Here is a 19,361-nt window from a genome sequence, read left to right on the forward strand (position 1 = left end):
ATTTACTCCAGTAGTGCTTCCTGTTCTGTTTACATTCCTGAAGAGTGTCATTAAAAAAAGTCTCATTAAGCAGATGTTCTTAGAATAAAATGTTTTGACAGGGCTTATTTTAAAGCAACTGGATTTTCTATTTCCTTCCTTTTACAAACCTCTCAATTTCTTCTTCAAGTTTTTGTTTTTGATTGGATATTTTGAGTGATTAAGTACAGTCGTTCTTCCTCCATCCTACTTAGAACACTGGACATTTTAATGGCAATTTTTGTTTTGCTATTTTAGAATTAAAATACATTGGGTTTTGTACATTCTGTAAATTAAAATCTAAGTATAGAATAGAAAAATCCCTTTTTTAGTATTCAAAGTGCAAAATTAATTTCCTCAGGCTCTGTACTGTGCAGTGCAGGTGTGATTCATTTTCTGGTAATACCTGTGGAAATGGACAGGTCTGTCAAGTGAGCTGAACACGAATTTTTATGAATATGAGAGCAAAATTTCTTGGTTGATGATTTGTTTTATTCTGAAGGTATGAAGGGTGATGACACTGAGGGAACCAAGTTTATTAGCACGGTGCTCAGGAAGAAGCAGGAAAAGGAATAAATAATCTTCATCTTCTATGTTTCTGTAAAAAATATAATTTTCAGATCTTGCATTAGCTTGTATGGAAGCAGTATATGGAGAAGGATCCATCCTTAGGCCCCCAGCCAGTAAAGCTTCAGGTGGGGACCTGGCCACCCTCGATGGGAAGGGTCAGACCTGCTGGGACATCACAGCTGTGGTCTCATGGAGTAAGTGACAGCTTGAATTACATTGATTGGGATGCAGTAGCCAGGTGACAGGTGTCCAGATTTCTGGTGATAATTACTGTCCTGCTGTGTACAAAACTGACAAGTGAGGGTCAGGAGAAACTCTTGTTCTCTTCCAGTTTGTGAGCAAAGCAGACATGTCTCCCCCTCTCAGATGACTCCCTGAGACACACCAGCATTTTCCTGCACAGTGAACTGGCAAGTTTTTATCTGTGTCTTTCTCATCTGGAACTTTCATCTTAATCTGTTCTCATTCTTTGCATAATGAGCAGGCATTCACGATGTGTTTGGAAGAAGTGTTATTCTTTATAAAGTGCAAATGTCTCTAATCCTCTCCATCCCTGTGTCAAACAAAAATGGTTTGCCTTACACTGGGGTTTTCTGCTAACCCAGCTAACAAGAAATTAATGTCCTACACAAATGGTGAATTAGTAGTTTGAGACAAACAATCACAGGTGGAAAATAAGATGGCTTGTTCCTACCCCTTATATTTTTATATGTAAGTGTCCTGTACTTCGACAAATTTTTGCTTTTAGTTTTTGGCTCACATAAAAAATGCTGGGCAAAACCTGAGTGATTTACCACAGGTCTACTTTGACCACAGACTAAAACCACTAGCCTTTGAACACTGACTAAAAAACAGGGTTTTAACAGTGTAAATATCTGTAACTTCACTGTTATCTCTCTACCAGTAGCTTTTAAAAGTCATGCAATGTCTTTATTCTGCACCATTGATGTTAACTGAGAATATGCTAGTGCCAAAAAATCTTCCCTCCCTCCTCCAGTTCCAGTGCCAACATTGCAGAATTACCGCAGCATCCTCCGGGCAGAGTTTAAAAAGCTTCTTCACCATAATGGGTAGGAAAAAATCACTGGGTGAACCTCATTAATTCCTCAAGTGCCCTCAGCCTGTCCTCCCTCCCCTGGCCCTGCTCCAAGGGATGCAGCTCTGCAGGGGCTGTGATGGAGAGGACACTCAGTGGAGCAGACCAGCCCTTGCCTCTGCTCCAGGCCACTGTGTCACACTGCTGGCAACACAAGGCTCAGCTCCCCAGGTTTTAAGTTCTTATTGATAGTGTTAGTCCTTCATTAAAATCAGCCAGAGCAGAAAGCTGATCTCAGAGGAGAGCCCTCAGCTCTCCAGCAGCTCCTAGGAGCAGGGAAGGAAGTCCACCAAATCGAATCAGGAATTCTTCCCTTCAATTTCCTTGAGTAACAGGACTCTTGAGCATCCAGCAAGGGATTTGTTTGCCATATAAACACAATTGCTCTTTCTTTTTGATGAATGATTCAACTTTTCAGCTGAGAATGCTGAGCTATAAAGTTCCTGTAAATCCCTTTACATTCTGTGGCCAATTGCTGTACAAAGACAGATGCAGAGACCTATGATTGCCTGCTGCAGAACCACCAGCAGACACTGCTTGAATTATGTCTGTCCCTCTGCCAAGCTCCAAAGTTAAGGACACAGGCATGTGGTCTTTTAATGCTGGTCGTCAGAAAATACTACTGGATTATCCAGGCTGGATGCTGTAATTAGAGCATTAAAGTCTCCAAAGCCTTATAAAGTGAAGATGCTGAAAGCTACTGGTAGTAAAAATTTAGTATCATATTTAAGAACAGCACTTAGGGATTTTTTTGATCTCTGGGAACTTTCTGAAGTAGAATTCCCTTGTTTCTATGAATATTGTGCATTATGCTATTGGTTTTGGCAGTGAAAATGTACTTGTCAGACATACTTTTATTGCAATCAGTTTATGGCTATTTTCATTCTGTGAGTTTGATGCATTTGCCTGAAGTCCATGGCCTGTAATTTCCAAACACAATAAGGGCTCACTACTGGGAATGATAGAATTTTAACTTTTCTAAAAAACTTCAGGGGCCTTAGGTTTGTCACCTAAGTTTCCCTCCATATTTGATCTGACACATTCCTTTAATCCATGTAACCAGCATCATACACTGGCATCTGGCATAAATAAAGACTCAGGTCCTGTAACGTGACCAGCTCTGCACTAAAAATTTTCTGTCCAAAAGAGCCAAAATAGTTCAACAGCCCTCCAGACTTTCATTTCTACATTCAAAACCAAGGCCACTCGCTGGCTGTCCTTCCACTGGATTTAAAGGATCTTGGATCAGGATGACCATGAGAATGAAGTGAGTTGAGAAAAGGACTGAGTGTACAACTAACTGCCCAGAGCTGAGTGAGTTAATTTAGGGTTGTTTGTGATGTATCTTTGACCTGATTTGTGAAAAGAGGCTTTGAACCTGAGTGCTACACACTGCACATGGGGGCCAGTTTGCCCATGGAAGTGTTAAAGGGATCCTGAAACTGGTTGAACATAAAGTTCGCGGGAGGTGGTGAGTGGTACTCCGAGTGAGTTAGAATCCCTGACTCTTGCAGTGCAGAATGGAGTCCTATTTCAGCTGAGCTAAAAGCCCTCAGTTCCAAACCTGTTCCATTACCTCTGTTGGTTCACAGTGTTTCATGCAGGAGCTGTTTTGCAGGTAAACCTCATAAACCTTGATTAATTCATGACTAATACTTGGCAGGGAAATAAAAATTGTTTGCAGGAGTTTCCAGGCAGCACCCATACACAAGCATTTCCTTTGAAATATGGATGTATCCCTGGAAGGAGTGGCACTCTTCTTAGTCCTGGGGACATATCCTACACAAAGAGTGATACTCTCATTTTTGGGTGTTACAAAATACACCTCTGTCTGTAAAAAGACTGACAGCTCCATACCTGGGTTATCCCCACAGTGTATAGCTTTAAATCTGCCTGGGAATATGTCATTCCTGAGCTGACCCACATTGCTGGGATGCCAGCTTTGAGGGATTTTTCTATTCAGCGGGCTGCTTTGGCTCTCAATGACATTAAGAGGTTAGGGATGATGTAGCAGCTACATTGCTGGAGGGGAAAATTAGTTTCTCTGAGTGTTGCTGTTTGTGATAAGGTGTGCTCTACTTTCTCATTGCTAGAAAGGTTGTGGACATCTACACATCTCTCACACACTGCCTGAGCTTGGCAAAATTCAGTTGTAGAAGAGCTTAAATTGTTCTCTTCCTTTGTTCTCATGCTCTAAGCATAGGTAATAAAAATATACCAGGTTTCCTTATGGTAGGCCAGGATCATGGCTTTCACTGATAATTTTCTTTTTAATACAAGAATTATTAATAAGTGCTTTCCTACTATTTCAGTCTAACAACCTCATCCTAATCTTAAGAAAATTGTTTTCAATCTTGAGTTGACTTCCCAGTAAAGTATTCCTCTTTCTTGTTGGCCCAGAGACATTGGAAAGTGTGCAGAGCATTGAGGATGTGAATTTTTATGTGAATTACTTACTCTGATTTCAAGTTATTATTAAGCCTTGCCAGTGAAAATGCAAACAAAACTGTTTCTCCAGAGGATGGGGAATAGACACTGCTGCACATTGTAATCAGCCTCTCTTGAAGATTCATTTAATATCTTGTGTATTTTTTTATGAAATGCATTATTCATGTAACAAGAGTCACAGGGAGAAGCAGCTGAATTGTAATTTCTGGGAAGATTCTTCTTCCAAGAGATGTCATTTTCATTATTTAAATCAATGCAGTAGGTCTTGCCTGCATGAGACAGGCATGAAGTGAAGGGAAGGGCCTGTAGATGGGGCACTGAGCCAGCTGGGAACTGCCTCTGAAGGGAAATTAAAGCAGCCAGCCAGTGACTGAAGCCTCTTTTGGGTCAATATGCAGTCATTTGAAACATCATTACACCTTGCAGGGTTTTTTTTTTGCCCAGTGCTAGAAGAAAAAGCAGTAATCAACCAACACTTACACAGTGGAAAAGTTTCCTCTCTTGTAAAAATACTGCTTGTGAGCTGCTTTCCCCACTGCTGTTTTCCCGAGTGTTCCCTCAGTTCTCCATGCTGTTCATCTGCCTGAGCTGTCATTCCAGGGCCTACAGGAAAAGTTCCACGTGTTTATATTGCAATTCTCTCTTATTTACCTAACCCTAAGTAAACCACTCTACTTAATTAACATGGGCTCAGCCTCTGCTATATTTAAGACCACACTCCACTAGTGGTCCCACTGAGATCAGTCAGGCTGTTCAGAAATAACAAAACACAAATACCAGTGGACTTTAAGCTCAACCTGATAAAATTACAGTGATACAGACTGCACGTGCTTAAGCAACACTAGGTGCTTTGCATCTCTTGCAGCACTGCTGATGGGAAACTTATTTTTAAAAGGAATTTAATTAATGCATATAACCATTTAATTATGTTAATGAAACAAAAAATAGCATGTTACAGCTGAATTATACATGCCCCATGAAGAGCATGATCTTCCTTATTTTGACTGCCCATGCTGCCACCTGATGGGCATGTGTCCCCTTTTGTCTTCCTCTCTTCCCACAGAGGATTGGAAGCTTCCCAGATCCCACCTGGCACGTGCACGTGCACCCCTCCACTGGTGTGGATGGGCACTGGTGCCACTGAGACATTCCCAGAACTGCAGGGAGCTGAGAGGGAGCCTGAAGTGTGCCTGCTGCATTTTGACACTCTGAAGCTGCCCAGTGGCAGCTTGCTGGCATTAACATCTTTCTCCTTTCCTCTTTGTTTGCTTGCCCAAGTTTGCCCACTACCTCCAATGGTGAGCCATGGAGACTACATCTGCCACCCGCGGCCGTGCGAGCGCTACAACCACGGGACCGTGGTGGAGTTCTACTGTGACCCTGGCTACACCCTCACCAACGACTACAAGTACATCACCTGCCAGTATGGAGAGTGGTTCCCCTCCTACCAAGTGTACTGTGTCAAAACAGGTGAAGCACAGTCCTATCCTAATAGTCCTGTATTTTTACTGCCCCTCATTTTGGAGCAAATTTGTAGGTTGGTAATGCCTGGTGAGCTTCAGCTATTTCATGGTTAAGTGATGAGCATTTTCCAACTGACTTTCAAGAGTCTCAGGTTTTGAAAAAGGATAAATATAATGCATTCCCAAGATCCTGAATGAATCTAAACCATTTTAATCATTACCTCTTCAACTGTATTTTTCAACATCTGGATATTTCTATGTGTACGCAAGCTAAAGTCATGATTGCATGCATAAAAGACCAGTCAAGGGGAAAAAGCAAGATCCAGCCTCTGTGACAGCTTAATGTTAAGACTGCTTTTGGTTCATGGCAAAGGGTTTATGTGTGTTCTTACAAGTTGCATATTAAAAATGTCTGATCCTAACTAGCACTTCTGAGAAGTTGAATATGAAATAACAATGGGAATATACAAACACAACTCTTGTACTGTCTTTCTGTTACAGAGCAAACCTGGCCAAATACACAGGAGACCCTCCTGACTACATGGAAAATAGTGGCATTTACTGCTACCAGTGTTTTATTAGTACTGCTACTGGTTATTTTAGCCAGGATGTTCCAGACCAAATTTAAGACACATTTCCTTCCACGGTTTGTACTGGTTTCTTTCTTATTTTGAAGATTGAGGGCTTAGATTCAGTTTTCACACTCAGCACTCCTTGCTAGAGAGATGGAGCAGCTCATGAGCCTTGCAGATACTTGATTCTGCTCTGAGCAGAAGTCCCTGAACCACTGGTGTGGAAGGGCACACCCAAAAACCTGCAGTAGTCCTTCATGCAGCTAAAAGGCAAAGTTTGCCAGATTCACTCTGGGAGTAATTACTGCTCTTCTATGGAGAGCTGCTGCTTCTTTCTGTAAAAATAGCTGACAATATTTTTAAATACTCATTTTCAGGTGCTGGGGGAATTAGTTTTTTAACTACTGTAGACTTAGTAAGTTTTAAGAAAGGATTTCTTTTTTGTCTATGGACAAATTTACATTAAAGGGTTGCTTTACCTTTATTAGTATAATTTTCATCACAATTCATAAACAATCCTGCATCTTCCTTTATTTCCATGAAATATCATGGAGCTGGGAGCATTTGTCATTGATTGTCATAGTGCTCTCCATGAGGAAAGGCTATAGCTGGACTTGTCTAGCTTACTAAAATGGCTTTCAGTCCTCTCCTTTTCAGATGTTTTCATGTCTTGAAGGCACCTGGGACCAATTCCCTCCTGCCTGGACTATCCTGTGTTTAATAGGCTACTAAACAGATTCTTTAGGGTTTAATGGACCTTCCTAATTAATAGAAATATTTTGCTTATAAAAGAAACCAGCTTAATACTGGTTAAGGAAGCCTCCATCCTTAAAAAGCAAGGCTTGAAGGAGGCCACGAGTCTTGCCACTTGTCATCCAGCAGTAGTGATGTCAGAGCCTGTTTACTTGGGCTATAAACACTTCTGTGCACACGTTTTGTCAGGGGTTCAGACACTTCTGCCTGGTGAACTACCTTTGTGATCTTATATCCATGGTACCTACAGTGCACAGCACAGCAAATGATGCTCCTTTTCTCTTCCACATATCTGTTTACCTTCCCCTCTTGGAACTCTCCTGCTACTGGTTTCATTTTTCCAATTGTATAAGATTCCACCTGTCAACCCAAACATAATTTGGCGAACATTCCTGTGAATGTTAATGACCCTGTAGCTTCATTTGGCATGGTTAGGAAGTGCTGTGTTTACTGAAGGTCAGCAGTTGCTCCGAGCTGCTGCTGGCATGCTCCTGCTCTCCGCGATAACCTTTCTGTGTTTGACGTAGAGGTAACCAGGAGGGCTCCATGGGCGACCCCGACTTCGTGGTGGTGGATGGTGTTCCTGTCATGCTGCCTTCCTACGATGAAGCTGTCAGCAGCGGCTTGAATGCCCTGGCACCCAGATACTCAGCTGCCACAGACCAGGGGCATATTTTGCAGACAGAAGATCAGAATCCTCCTGCTTACCCCGGTCCCAGGATTCCAGACACGCAGCCCAGTGAATTTGAGACCTGTGACAGTAGGTCAGGTTCCTCTGAACTGCTCCAAAGTTTGTACCCATCCCTGACATGCCAAGCAGCAGCACTTCCCGGCTCAGATAGAACTGAGGTATCCCATAGCCCTGAGGGGGATGCTGCATCCACGAGTCCCCGGATCGATATCACAGATGGTGAGTCTTGCATGGGTGCCATAGGTGAGTCCATGAACGGGGGACATCATTTGTTTGTACTGCAGAGCAGGAATTCACCCAGCTGACTTGCTTGTACTTTATCCATGGTTTTGTCTACACCTTAAGTTGAAACTTTTTAAAAATCATAAAACTGCATGATTATAGAATTTCATGTCTGTGACATCTCCTTGCTAGCTGAGATGCATGTCATTTGAATGCCAGGCCAGAAAGCTCCTGTCCAGACCCCAGTCTCATCAATAGGGATGTCAGCAAACACCTGAGTACAGAAGCAAAACCAGCCCTCATCTTGCTTGTGCTGGTCTGTTCATCTGCTCCTCAACACCTACGTTCACAGCTCCCTCACTTACCCAGGCTTTCCCAACAAATAACAGGATTTTTCCTTGAAAGAGAAAATAAATAATATTTTCATACTGGGCCAAAATTAGCAACCTTTATTAACAAACTCATCTTGTCTGTGCATCCAGCAAAACATTCCCTCCATCTGAAGTATGTGAGCCTTAAGACATGGACATGGTAGTCACAGCATAAGGAGAGTGTGCCCACAGGTCCACGTGCCAGGAGGGAGCTTGCCATGAATTACTGCCTGCCTTTAAATCGAACATGAGCATGTACTGACAGGATTTCGTGGAGTTCTGATTGATGCTGCTCAGTGTGTTAAGGAAACTAGATGGCTTTCCTTGGAGAAATTTAGAAGGCCTCATATCCCACACTCCATTGTCACTGAGCTGAAGCCCAGTGTCCTAAATTCAGTGTGGGTGAAGGTCTGAGTGGAGGGAGTCTTCTTCTTCAGAGGGGTTTGGATAGTTTTACTGGTATCACAAGGGGAACAGGACACTCAGGAGGAGAGGAAGAAATTATGGGGCTGCCAGTTAAAGTCCCTGCCACCTCTGAATGCTGCTTCAGTGGTTAATGTAGTAGCAAGGATGCTTGCATTTAGGTTTTTGTGGTCCTAAGTTTTTGAAGAAAAACTGTTTCAATATAATTTCAATTATCTAATTTTCATAGAGGCGTTAGAGTCTGAGTGGGTCTAGAATTAGCAATATCCCATGTCTTGTTCCGATATTTGCAATTTGTAGAATTGGTAACAATAACACACTGCAAAAGTGCAAAGGGAAACTGCAATCAGGAGCCAATGCTATTTCTTTGTTTCTCCTAGAGATTCCTTTGATGGATGAAGACCCTTAGCCTGCACTGAAGTCGTCTCTTCGTCACATTGCACTGTTGGGTGACATGAATCGTGAGGATTCAGACATAGAAAGGACTCTCTGTGGATTTGGGGAGGGTGTTTTCCTACTTACCAATCCTCCACGTGATGATGTCACCAGGCTGGGTGTATGTCTTGATCCACAGCAGGGATATCAGCATCAGCATTTGGAACAGCAGCAGTTTTATGAATGAATCCTGGGGATTTGATGAGAGCAGATGTAGAAAAAGAACTGTGGCTTTTTAGAAATGAAATGTATATCTGCATCGCAGAAAGTCATATGGCTCTGTAAGAAATGCTATTGGATTTTGATACTAACTGCCTCACAAAAGCATGTCAAAATATGTAAATTTGCTTATAAAGACTGCTTTAAATGATCTATGGACCTCTAGTTTATGAAGAATCCTTTCAAGTTTAAAAAATACCAGTACTGAAACACACACAGAAAAAAAGGAAAGATCCTCTTTGGCTTTCCTATGATAACCAGGAAGTTTTTGATTTAGTTGTTGGTGATTTTGCTTCAGACCATGTCTGCAGAAAAATATAACAGAAATGATGGGATTCATATAAACTTTGATGTACAATAGCAAATATATAAAAATATATATATATATTTAAAAATTCTTAAAGAGAAAGAAAAGGAAAGACTCCCAGGTCACGTAACGATCTGGAGATTTTTTTTTAAAGGTAAGGCAGAATTTATATCATAGACAATATTCGAAGTAAAATATCAATATTTGTATTTATGCAAGACCTCTGTGACTACATTGCATTTGATAAATCCTGCTGTAATATGAGAGATCTAGAAGATGTTAAAATTATTAAATATATGCTTAAGAAATGTTGAACTACCGTGCTTCAACCTTTCTTAAGCTCTTAAATATATATATATATATATACATATATATATATAAGAGTAATCTACAGTCATAGCCCAGAGCACTGCCTTGTTTCTGTACATTGTGGTAGTATTCTGAGCCATTATTGTAGAATACTTTTTAAAAATATATAATAAAGCTGAGTTTCAGTTCTTTTGACTTATCTGACTATTGTGTAGTTGGCCTTTTTTTCCCTTCCTCATTTCTTTCACCAGCTCCTACCCGAAGGTAGGAGATAGCAGAACACCTATCCTGTGGCATTTTCAGCTTTACATCCATTATCCAGCTGGAAACAGAGAGAGTGGTTTTGGGTAAGCAGAGCACATGTACAGCAGGGGCACAGCTTCTGCAGATGCAATGTGGGGGTTTTGTTCAGGGCTTTCTCTGCTCTGCAGGCTGTGCCAGAGCACTGTGCTAAAGCCTCTATGAGGGGTTCAGTCCGTGGTGTTACAGGCTATTCATTCTTTGTCTGGAAAATTCCTGGCTCTTTCATGTAATTACTGAAATCCAAGCAGATTTTCTTGTCTTATTTTTGGTACTGTGCAGATTAAACATCTCAAACTGGCAGTGTTTGGAGGAATAACTTACTGTGTATTAATGACAGAGATTGCCATCATGTGGGCTAATCCAAACCAAAGGGGAAAAAACAACTAAGTTCTGATTTTATGTGCAAAGTAAATTAATAATATCTTTATTGCCATAAACAGTGGATCACTACAAGCTGCTCTATTATTTTTTCATCATTGTTTAATGATTTATTTGTATTGTGGTAGCATTTAGTGGCCCCACTCATGAGTCAGGCTAGTAGAATAATAGATGTGCTGCAACCATTCAAGAAAAGTGTTTATTAGCATCCTGTCAGCAACTGTATGTGACAGCAAGAAGCAAAAGCAGACCAAAAACTGTGGTGAGCAGAAGTAATGATGCCAATTATCCTACGGTAAGATTGATGAAAACAGCAACTGGTACTGTGAAATGAGACATATTCCATATTATCCTCCATCCTTGCTTATGCAGTATTTGCATTTTTCTTCTCCTGAATTGTGTCAGTTGCAGCTGCATGTTCAGGTTTATCCCAGAGATGTATCTATCAGGTGTTTGCACTTTCTTGGTTACCCCTTCCTTTTTAGATCTCAAGCTTTCCAGAGGTGTTTGCACAACCAACAAGAGAGGAGTCCTATAAAACCAACCCCAAACTGAAGCACACCCCAAGCCTCCAGTCAGTTATGTGATTTCAGTTTCATAATGCCATTGAAAAGTATTGAATTTACTTTAAATGCCTTATAAAATATTATAAAATGCATCCTTGCTGGTCTTTTAGTGGCTCGTGAAATCTCATTCCTTATTAAATTCTTTTGCTTCCATTTATTAATTTCTGTTATGAAAGCTTCTTGATTTATATTTGGAGCTCTGAGGTTTTAGAGATTTACACTACTGAGTGAATTGTATTGCAGTCATTTCATTAAGGGAGCCAGACAGGGTACCTTAAGAAATGTAAATTTATGACTTATCAGACCATTTTTATTTTAAGAAGTGCAGAACTGCAAATACACCAGGAAACATGAATGTATTAATTTTGCTTGATAGCCTTTTGATAGCACTGTGCTAAATACAGCTTGTAAAGGGAAGAGAGTTTTCCCATTTTTTGCTTATGTTGGATAAAACTTCCTGAAAGGCTGTTTTGTGGGGGGGATTATTTATGTGGTGGAGTTTGGGGGTTTTACATGCTTGAGTATTTGGGGGGAAAGAGAGGATTTTTTCTCATGCTATTTTTTTTCCACATAGGGCTTGAATTCTCAGGAGAGGACTGCCTGTCTCTGGATCCACATCTGTGTCCTAGCCCACAAGCCCACAAGGTGACAGCCTGGGCTGGGGGCTGCCCCAACGTGCCCCCAGCCTGCCCAGCAACCTGGACACCCTGGAGAACTCCACAGCTCCCTGGCCTAAGACCTCAGGATGTTTTCAGGGCCTCAAGCGACAAGAGGGATGCTATGGTCATGGCAGGATGTTCACTGTGTAAATGAGACCAGATGGGAGGATGAGCACATCTTATGCAGATCATAAGCTGTTTTCCCTTAAGCCACCTGGATGTGAATTAAAACAGATCCAGGAAAGCCCTTGTTGGTGAGGGGAGAAGCAGTATGCTGGTGAAGATGGACAACCCATGTGCCTTCAGCAGAGAGAAAAAGGGTGTGTACTGAGAACTCCAGGAAAGAAAAACAAGAACTGGCTTCACCCTGCCAATATTTCTAAAAATGAGAAAAGAGGAACAGAAGTGAGCAATGTGTCAGCCTCCAACACTGACTTACGAACAGGGGCTTGACCTGCAGAGTGCTGGGTGAAGGGTGGAGATCCAAGGTCTCACAGGAGCTCTGCAGGGAGTGAATCACAACTCGAGCATGAGTCAACAGAACCTGGCTGTTGTGAAAATGTTAAATGTCAACAGAGGAGTGTTTACACAGAACCGTAACTTATAAAATGCATGAAGCATCCCTTCAGCTGCACTCAGCACTAGTAAGGCCTCAGCCAGAGCAGGATGTCAAATGTTGAGCAATTTTTTTCCTCTTCAAGGGAAACATGGTGTAGCTGGATGGCAGCCAAGCAGAGAGAATCAAGCAGAGAGAATTGGAAGAACCTGTCCTGTCTTCACAGGTCACGGATTATGTAGCATTCAGTGTGAACAACACAAGACCAAAGAGAACACAGAAATTCAGTTTTCTCTAAGAAGCATACTTTGCAAAGAAGGAATTTATCCATATAAGTAGGACAAGAATAATAGACTTAATTGAAGATTGAGAGAAATAGGTTAGATATTAGGAAAAACATTCTAGTCACAGGGACAGTTACTAGGAGAGAGGTGGTCTGAAGAAGCTGTAAAAACCTCTGAGAGATTTTAAAATACTGTTTTAAATAAACAGAGGCCAGGAAAACACTGAGGGAGATGCACAATGGGAGCTTTGGGGCCCCTCCTCATTCTGTCTGCATGATTCCCAGCTTGTGAGAACTAAACTTGGCTGATGCTCAGTTTTGCCCACAAACTAATTCCAAACTTATGGTACTAGGCACACTGGTCAGTACTCATCAAAACCACAGCCAGAAATATTCTCTATTCCACCAAGAGAAGCTTTCATGTAGCGTGGGCTGAACTCCAATAAAATCCTCTGAATTAAACCCTGTTGCATTGAAGTGACATTGATTTCAGAATTTTGTTCTGTGACAAATCCAAACTTGGGATTTTCTGGTCTTCATGCCTATCTTAGGCAGCTAAATGAATGCAGCCCCTCTAATACTCCCTGCGCATTAGGTGAAGTAAATCCTCTCTTGGCAATTATCTGAAGACACCTATTGAGTTCAATGAGAAACAGCAGCTCAGGCAACTGGAGCGCAGAGCCCATTGTCATGTTTATGCAAAACTTGCTTCCCATGCCCAAAAGCTGTTTGTTCCTCCGTGCCCTGTACTGTGGATGGTAGCACAGCTTAGCATGTCAGCTGTCAGAGGGGAGTAGCACAGATGAGAGAAGCACACCTCAGGCTCCTGTTCTTGATCTCCTGTGGATGCCCAGGCATGACTTGGGGGCAGAAAGAATTGCAAAGCAAGTAAACATCTGTCTCAAACCCAGGGGGATGTTCCATAGGCAAGGACACATCCAGTCCCTTTGGACAATTCCCAAAGGAATTGTACTGCACTGGAGGGGACGCCCTGTGGCAGAGGGGAGACAGGCCCTGCTTTGCCTATCACTCTCCCAGCAGGACAGACAGGTAAATCCTTCTCTCCCCATATAATATATATAACTTATTTCATGCACTCAGATTTCTCTCCTCACTACTATTATAATAGTGGCACACAGCCCTTTCTTCCAGCCCTGCATTTTCCAGGACAGGAAGATAGGTTCTTTAATAGCAACAGAAAGGGCTGAGATTGAATTATCTTCTGTCCAGGTGTCAGAGCAGACTTTTAATAATTCACAGAGACCCCATAAAGAAATTGGATGGATGAGGCTGACTGGGATTCGAGGCACCTTTCCTCAGCAAGGTAAAGGGGCTGCCCTGCAGGGCAGGGGCAGTTGCTATGTGAGGACATTTTATAACCCAGGAAAATTGCATTCACCTGCTAAAATATATTAAGCAGAAACTTGGAGAAGGAAGAAAAGACCTTTAAATTTTAATAAAGTCTAGGGGACATGAATAAATTCCCCATGTTCTCCAGTAAGAACAGAGGGAGCTGTTTGTTTAATGCAACTGGTTCAAAAGAAAGTCAAGAGGCAAGCACAGGCTTCCAAGTTTGGGGGCTCCAGCAGATCTTTTCCTTCACCTCTGCATTTCTGTTATCAGACTGGTTCTGCTTACATTAGGTGCTGTGGTTTTGATTTGGATTCACTTTTTCCATTTTACTGTGTTTGCCTTCATTTCTCCTCTGCTTATCCTTCTATTTGTTCAGGGAGTTTTTGGTAATACTGTTGTTCCAGTTTCATTTTGCCACCCCAGTCATGCTGGGAAGCAAAACAAGCTGCTTAATTGCAGTGCAGCACCCAGCAGGACACTTTCCCTCCCATATAAGAGAGAAATTTGCCTCTTATTTGCCTTGCTCATTTAAGTTCTCAGCAGAGAGGACAAGAAGGGACATGGAGCTCCTCACTCTGCTGGCAAATGGTCCATGAAAATGTTTAGAGAGGGACACTGAGGGGAGCCCACATTGCTTCATGAGTGCTGTGTCAATGCCTCAGTCCCAGGACTGTCAGTTCACAAGCTTTCATCAGCCCAATATTGACAGGTGCATGTGAATGCTCCTATGAAAACACAGTAGCCAAGGGTTATAAGGATCTGCCAATATTTTAGGGTGTTGTTAAGGCAAGACCTTTTTAAAGACCCCCTCCTTTCTGAAACTGGTCAGCTCACATCTTCAGAAAATTGGCACTGATACAGTCCAGTTAGGGAGAAGAGAGTGCACAGCAGATCACTTCATCAGCCTGCTTCCTGGTGCTCTGGTATCAATTTCTTGTCCCCTGGATAACTGCTTGAACTAAAGACTTGCCAATTGCTGAGCTGACAAGTTCACATATTTTCTTTTTTCTTCTTTTTTTTTTCCTAACCTAATGAGGCTGAATTTATTTTTAACATTCCTTATTACCATCCACTTCTGACTTCCATCCATCTACTGCTGAGTACATTCTGCTCTTGCCAAAGCAAGTGTCTTTGAGCAGCTCTGTGAGCCCCTGGAACTGTACTGCCCTGCAGGGGATCACATTTGCCACCGTTGTCCCTTCTATTAATTCCATGGTAGCACAAGCTGCTCTCCTGCCTTGTTCAGTGCTCTCATGCTAATAACTGTGCAACCAGTTGTTATTTCTTTCATAACCATTACCATAGCTGCCTGTTGTTAATAATTCAGGGTTAATTACTTAAAAGTCTAGCAGAACGATTTAGCTTCACTTAGCCTGTTCATTGATGAGGACTATAAATGTCTGCAGTCTATCACTGATAGAGCCATTACTGGAGTTCGGTATAATTGGCTTTCACTGAAGTGCTGCAGCAAAAATGAGAGTTAGCCCAGCTGGCAAAGAGAGCTGTCTGCTTGTACAACTCCTGCTTGGTTTTCCACTGGATTTTGGGCAACCACTTGGGAAGAGAAGTTCCACAGGAACTTAGCAGGTTTTCTTACACATCCATTCACATTGCAGCAGTGTGCAGTGTAGACAGAGTTGCAGAAGTGCTGAAGCCTGGCATTAAAAAAGACATCATGACAGCTGAAAAGTGTCCAGCTTCTCAATTAGGCTTAGGGTGCTGGGCTGATCTGTCACAAATACATCTTACTGGGGATAGGGATACCTACAACAAGGCTTAGATGATAGTGTTCTCTTTGGTTTACGGAAAAAGTGGGAAGAAAAATCACAAGAAGCAGCAGCATTAAAGATAATGATGCCTCTTCAGTCAGTTTTCTCTGGTCTGAGAGGCTCCTGTTCCCTGAGTTTCTGAATGTAGGAGCTGTTACAGACAGAAGGCTCTGGATGTATACACTGCTGTCAGCTTCCAGTGAAATGAATGAGAACTGGGAGCCCTTTCAGCAACGAGCTCTTTCTGACCATGCAGTCAGGAGTCCCCATCTGATTCCCAGAAGCAGAAGAAAGGCCACGTGCTGCCTTCGAAGGGAAGGCAGGGTTTATCATCACACTTCCTTAGAGCAAAACTGGACTCTGGAAAATCTGCCTAGACTTATGATTTTACTTGGATTACAGCATTTGCAGTGACTCAAGGCTGACTGGGTGCACTGTGGTACTGTGGATTCATTTGAGCCTTAACAACATAGGGCTGTGCAACAGATCATCAACAGCCTTTGGCTGCTCTAGGAAAAGACAAGCAAATGAAACTAAAATAGATACTTATAAATCTTAGATTTACTCTTATAAATTTTAGATACTTATAAATCCACAATAGCACTGCCTTCACCTTTGGATGCCTAAATGTCCTAAATATGCCTACATATTTTCATATTAAATTATGGGCAAGAATGTGATTAATTGTCCCCTGACCTTCAGTTTCTTCATTGAGGCTGTGTCACCAAACCATATTTTATGTCACTAGGAGACAGCAGACGTAAATCAAATATCTGCCTCCTCTAGAACATATAAAAAGAGAGGAAATAAAATGAGAATTCTAAGAATGACATTAAATGAAAAGACAGGAAAGGAAATAGAATAAAATTAAATTAAATTTAAAAAAAAATTCTTAGGAGCAGTTAATTGTTGAAATGGATTGGAATGAACTGCAGTTCAGTGGAATGAACTGAAACTTACTGAAATTATACTCCTTGAAATACCGAGATTTCATTTCATGAAAGGAAATGAAATGAGAAATCAAGGCATGAAGTGAAATGAAAACACAGGAAAAGAAATAGAATGAAATAAATTTGAAAAAATTGTGAAATGAAGTAAAAACATGGAATGGAATGGAATGGAATGGAATGGAATGGAATGGAATGGAATGGAATGGAATGGAATGGAATGGACCTTACTGAAATTGTACTCATTGAGATCTTGAGATTTCATTGTAATGAAAATGAAAATGAAATGAGAAATCAACAAATGAAGCGCAATGGATAGAAAGCAAAGGAAATAAATTTAATTGATAAAATATAAAATTCTGAAAGAAATTGAAAACAATGAAATAGAATAGAATGAAATTAAATGAAGTGCAGTGAAATTGTATTGGTTTAGCATTGCCTGGTTTTGGTAGCTGCTGGGACTACAGGAGTGCCTTCTGTGAGAATTTGCTTGAAGTTTCTTCCATGTTTAGCAGACTCAGTTCCTGGTGACTCCAAAGATGGACATGCCACGAGTCAAGGCTGAGACAATTAGAAATAGCTGCAAATCTTCTTAGGTTTTTGCCTCAGCAACATTCAGCACTGTTAGGTCTTTGTATCAGGATGTCTGTCAGGCCTGGCTCTGTGAGACAGTGAATATTTTCAACTCAAAGTGAGTATCACTGAAAATTAAAGAAAATGTTTAAAACTAAAGAAATGGTTTTTTAAGAACAAAGAAATAAATCAAGCTTAGGAGTAGCCTCATTGTTGTGTTGTCCCCATGCATTTATTTTTCTCTTCAGATTAGTCATGCACTTGAAGGACAGGAAGTTCACAATAGGGAAGCCAAATCTCATGTTCATAATTTGGACCCTGGAAAGAAATCCAGCCTGTAAAACAGAAAAATAATAGCCCAAGATTACACTGAAATCTCAACACTTAGTGCAAGATGTGTTCATAAGTGCTTTTCCTAGGAAGCAACAGCCTCTGCCCTGCAATTACATATTTAAGCTCTGTGGAAAAAAATTGTTTATTGAGTGAGAAAGGCTGCTGGTCAGAAAGAGTCCCATGTAATCATTAGGATTTCACCAATACAACAGTTCAAAGACCTCTGACATTTGACAAATGTTTTTCTCTTTTTACAGAGTGAAGAGAGTTTGGACCTTAAAAGGAAAGTGAGCTGAGGCTTTGATTAGCAGAGCCATAGAAAAATAAATGAAGAATGACTGTGGAGAGCCATAAGTATATGCTGAAAACTTACAGGGAAACCGATGCCAAGCAGGTTGTGATAAATTTTAAATTCCAAATGGAGATGGATTCCCATGTGCAGATGCCAAACACAACTTTTTCTACATAACTTGAAGAAGGTAGGAAATGCAAGAAACCCTCAAAAGCACAAATTTGTGATAAGTGAAAAATGCTCCACTTGAGCAAGTGCTTTACCCCTTGCATGGTCATAGAGAATTGATTCTGCTCTCTTAAAGCTGTTCACTGCTGAAAGCTATTTCTGGATTTGCACCATCTGCATTAGGGCAAAAGAGACACAAGTTTATTCTGTTTAGCCCATCTGTACTGGGGCTTGACCCACACAGCTCCATCAGTACTGGAGCACTGGAGCCAGGAGCAAAGGTGACCAGGCACCAGATTCTCTCAAATGTACAAAGAAAACAATATCAGCAACAGGTGGGGTTACTGAAAATGGCAAGCATGCTCTTTTCAGGTAAATATGATTTCTGAGGTGATAGTTGCTTCACAGGCAGTGAGTTACAGAAGCTTCTTGGCATCTGCAGCATCTCTCTTTTCTTTAGGCAGTGACATTCCATGGCAGGAACAGGTGTAGATAAGAGCAGTGTTTTAGGGCTTGTGCTGATAGCACAAAATGAGCAGAAACTGCTGTCACATCAGAACAGGCAGAAAATGGAAGAGGCCATACAAAAGTGAAACACATTTCATGCCTGAAAGGTTCGACTTTCAGGTGAGGATGAAGCCAGGAGTGATGTGGCATCCCACTCCAAGCACTTTCTCCCATTACTGCTGGCTGGCAGGTGCTGTCAGCATAAGATCAGGAGTGCAAGGCACCACTTAGGGGAGTTTGGCTAAACCAAGCCAACTGGGTGAGGTGGAAGGAACTGCAGAACAAGTGCTGTGTTTTTCTATTCTGTATTCACCCCATCAGTGTGATTGCCTGCTGTGGGGCAGGAGCTGGAGTGGAAGGGCATCTCTCCAGAGATGGCCACTGGGAAGCACAGCCTTCAGCACAGTCCTCCCTCATGAACAGATTACTTCCACCTGCTTCTTGATAAAAATGTGATTGAGTATTGAGACTTCAGGTTATTATTTTAATGCCTGGAGGAATCTTTCCATGTGGAAAAAAGTGAAAGACCTTTTCTCTAGGATGTCACATGCTTTGCTACTAAATTACTCTGGAGATCCTTAAAAGAATAACGTTTTGGGAGTGCACGAAGTGCTGCATGGTTTTATGCTCTCCTCGTCCGCTGTGATTTTGAGTGGCACAACATGACGTGTCGCAATTCATGTGTCATTTTTACATTTGGAGAAGTGGCCAGGATGGACCAAGCCAGCCATCCTGGCTGAGTATGCTGCTGTTAACTGACACATGGCTCGAGTGCCA

The 19,361-nt window shown here is 41.6% G+C and overlaps 2 protein-coding genes across 5 annotated transcripts in view; both read left to right on the top strand.

Moving 5' to 3' along the window:
• Window positions 1-10,092, top strand: part of SUSD4 (sushi domain containing 4) — a 71,010-nt gene extending 60,918 nt beyond the window's left edge. For both annotated transcript variants that reach the window (XM_033054053.1, XM_033054054.1), the window contains 4 exons: window positions 5,411-5,602; window positions 6,097-6,241; window positions 7,448-7,830; window positions 9,008-10,092. In XM_033054053.1, the coding sequence (XP_032909944.1) occupies window positions 5,411-5,602; window positions 6,097-6,241; window positions 7,448-7,830; window positions 9,008-9,036 (749 nt within the window). In that variant the 3' untranslated portion in view covers window positions 9,037-10,092. The remainder of the gene's footprint in view (window positions 1-5,410; window positions 5,603-6,096; window positions 6,242-7,447; window positions 7,831-9,007) is intronic.
• A 974-nt stretch (window positions 10,093-11,066) lies between these two features.
• The window catches only part of TLR5 (toll like receptor 5), a 29,734-nt gene continuing 21,439 nt past the window's right edge, over window positions 11,067-19,361 (top strand). Inside the window, exons 1-3 of one of the 3 annotated variants that reach the window (XM_033054050.2) lie at window positions 11,067-11,152; window positions 11,719-13,692; window positions 17,875-18,096. The gene's annotated coding sequence lies outside the window, so the exon portion shown is untranslated. Of the gene's footprint in view, window positions 11,153-11,718; window positions 13,693-17,874; window positions 18,097-19,361 lie in introns of those variants that run through there. The other 2 variants (XM_033054051.2, XM_033054049.2) reach the window with 2 other exon arrangements.

This window comes from Catharus ustulatus, chromosome 3 (genome assembly GCF_009819885.2).
Source record: "Catharus ustulatus isolate bCatUst1 chromosome 3, bCatUst1.pri.v2, whole genome shotgun sequence".
Lineage (NCBI taxonomy): Eukaryota > Metazoa > Chordata > Aves > Passeriformes > Turdidae > Catharus > Catharus ustulatus.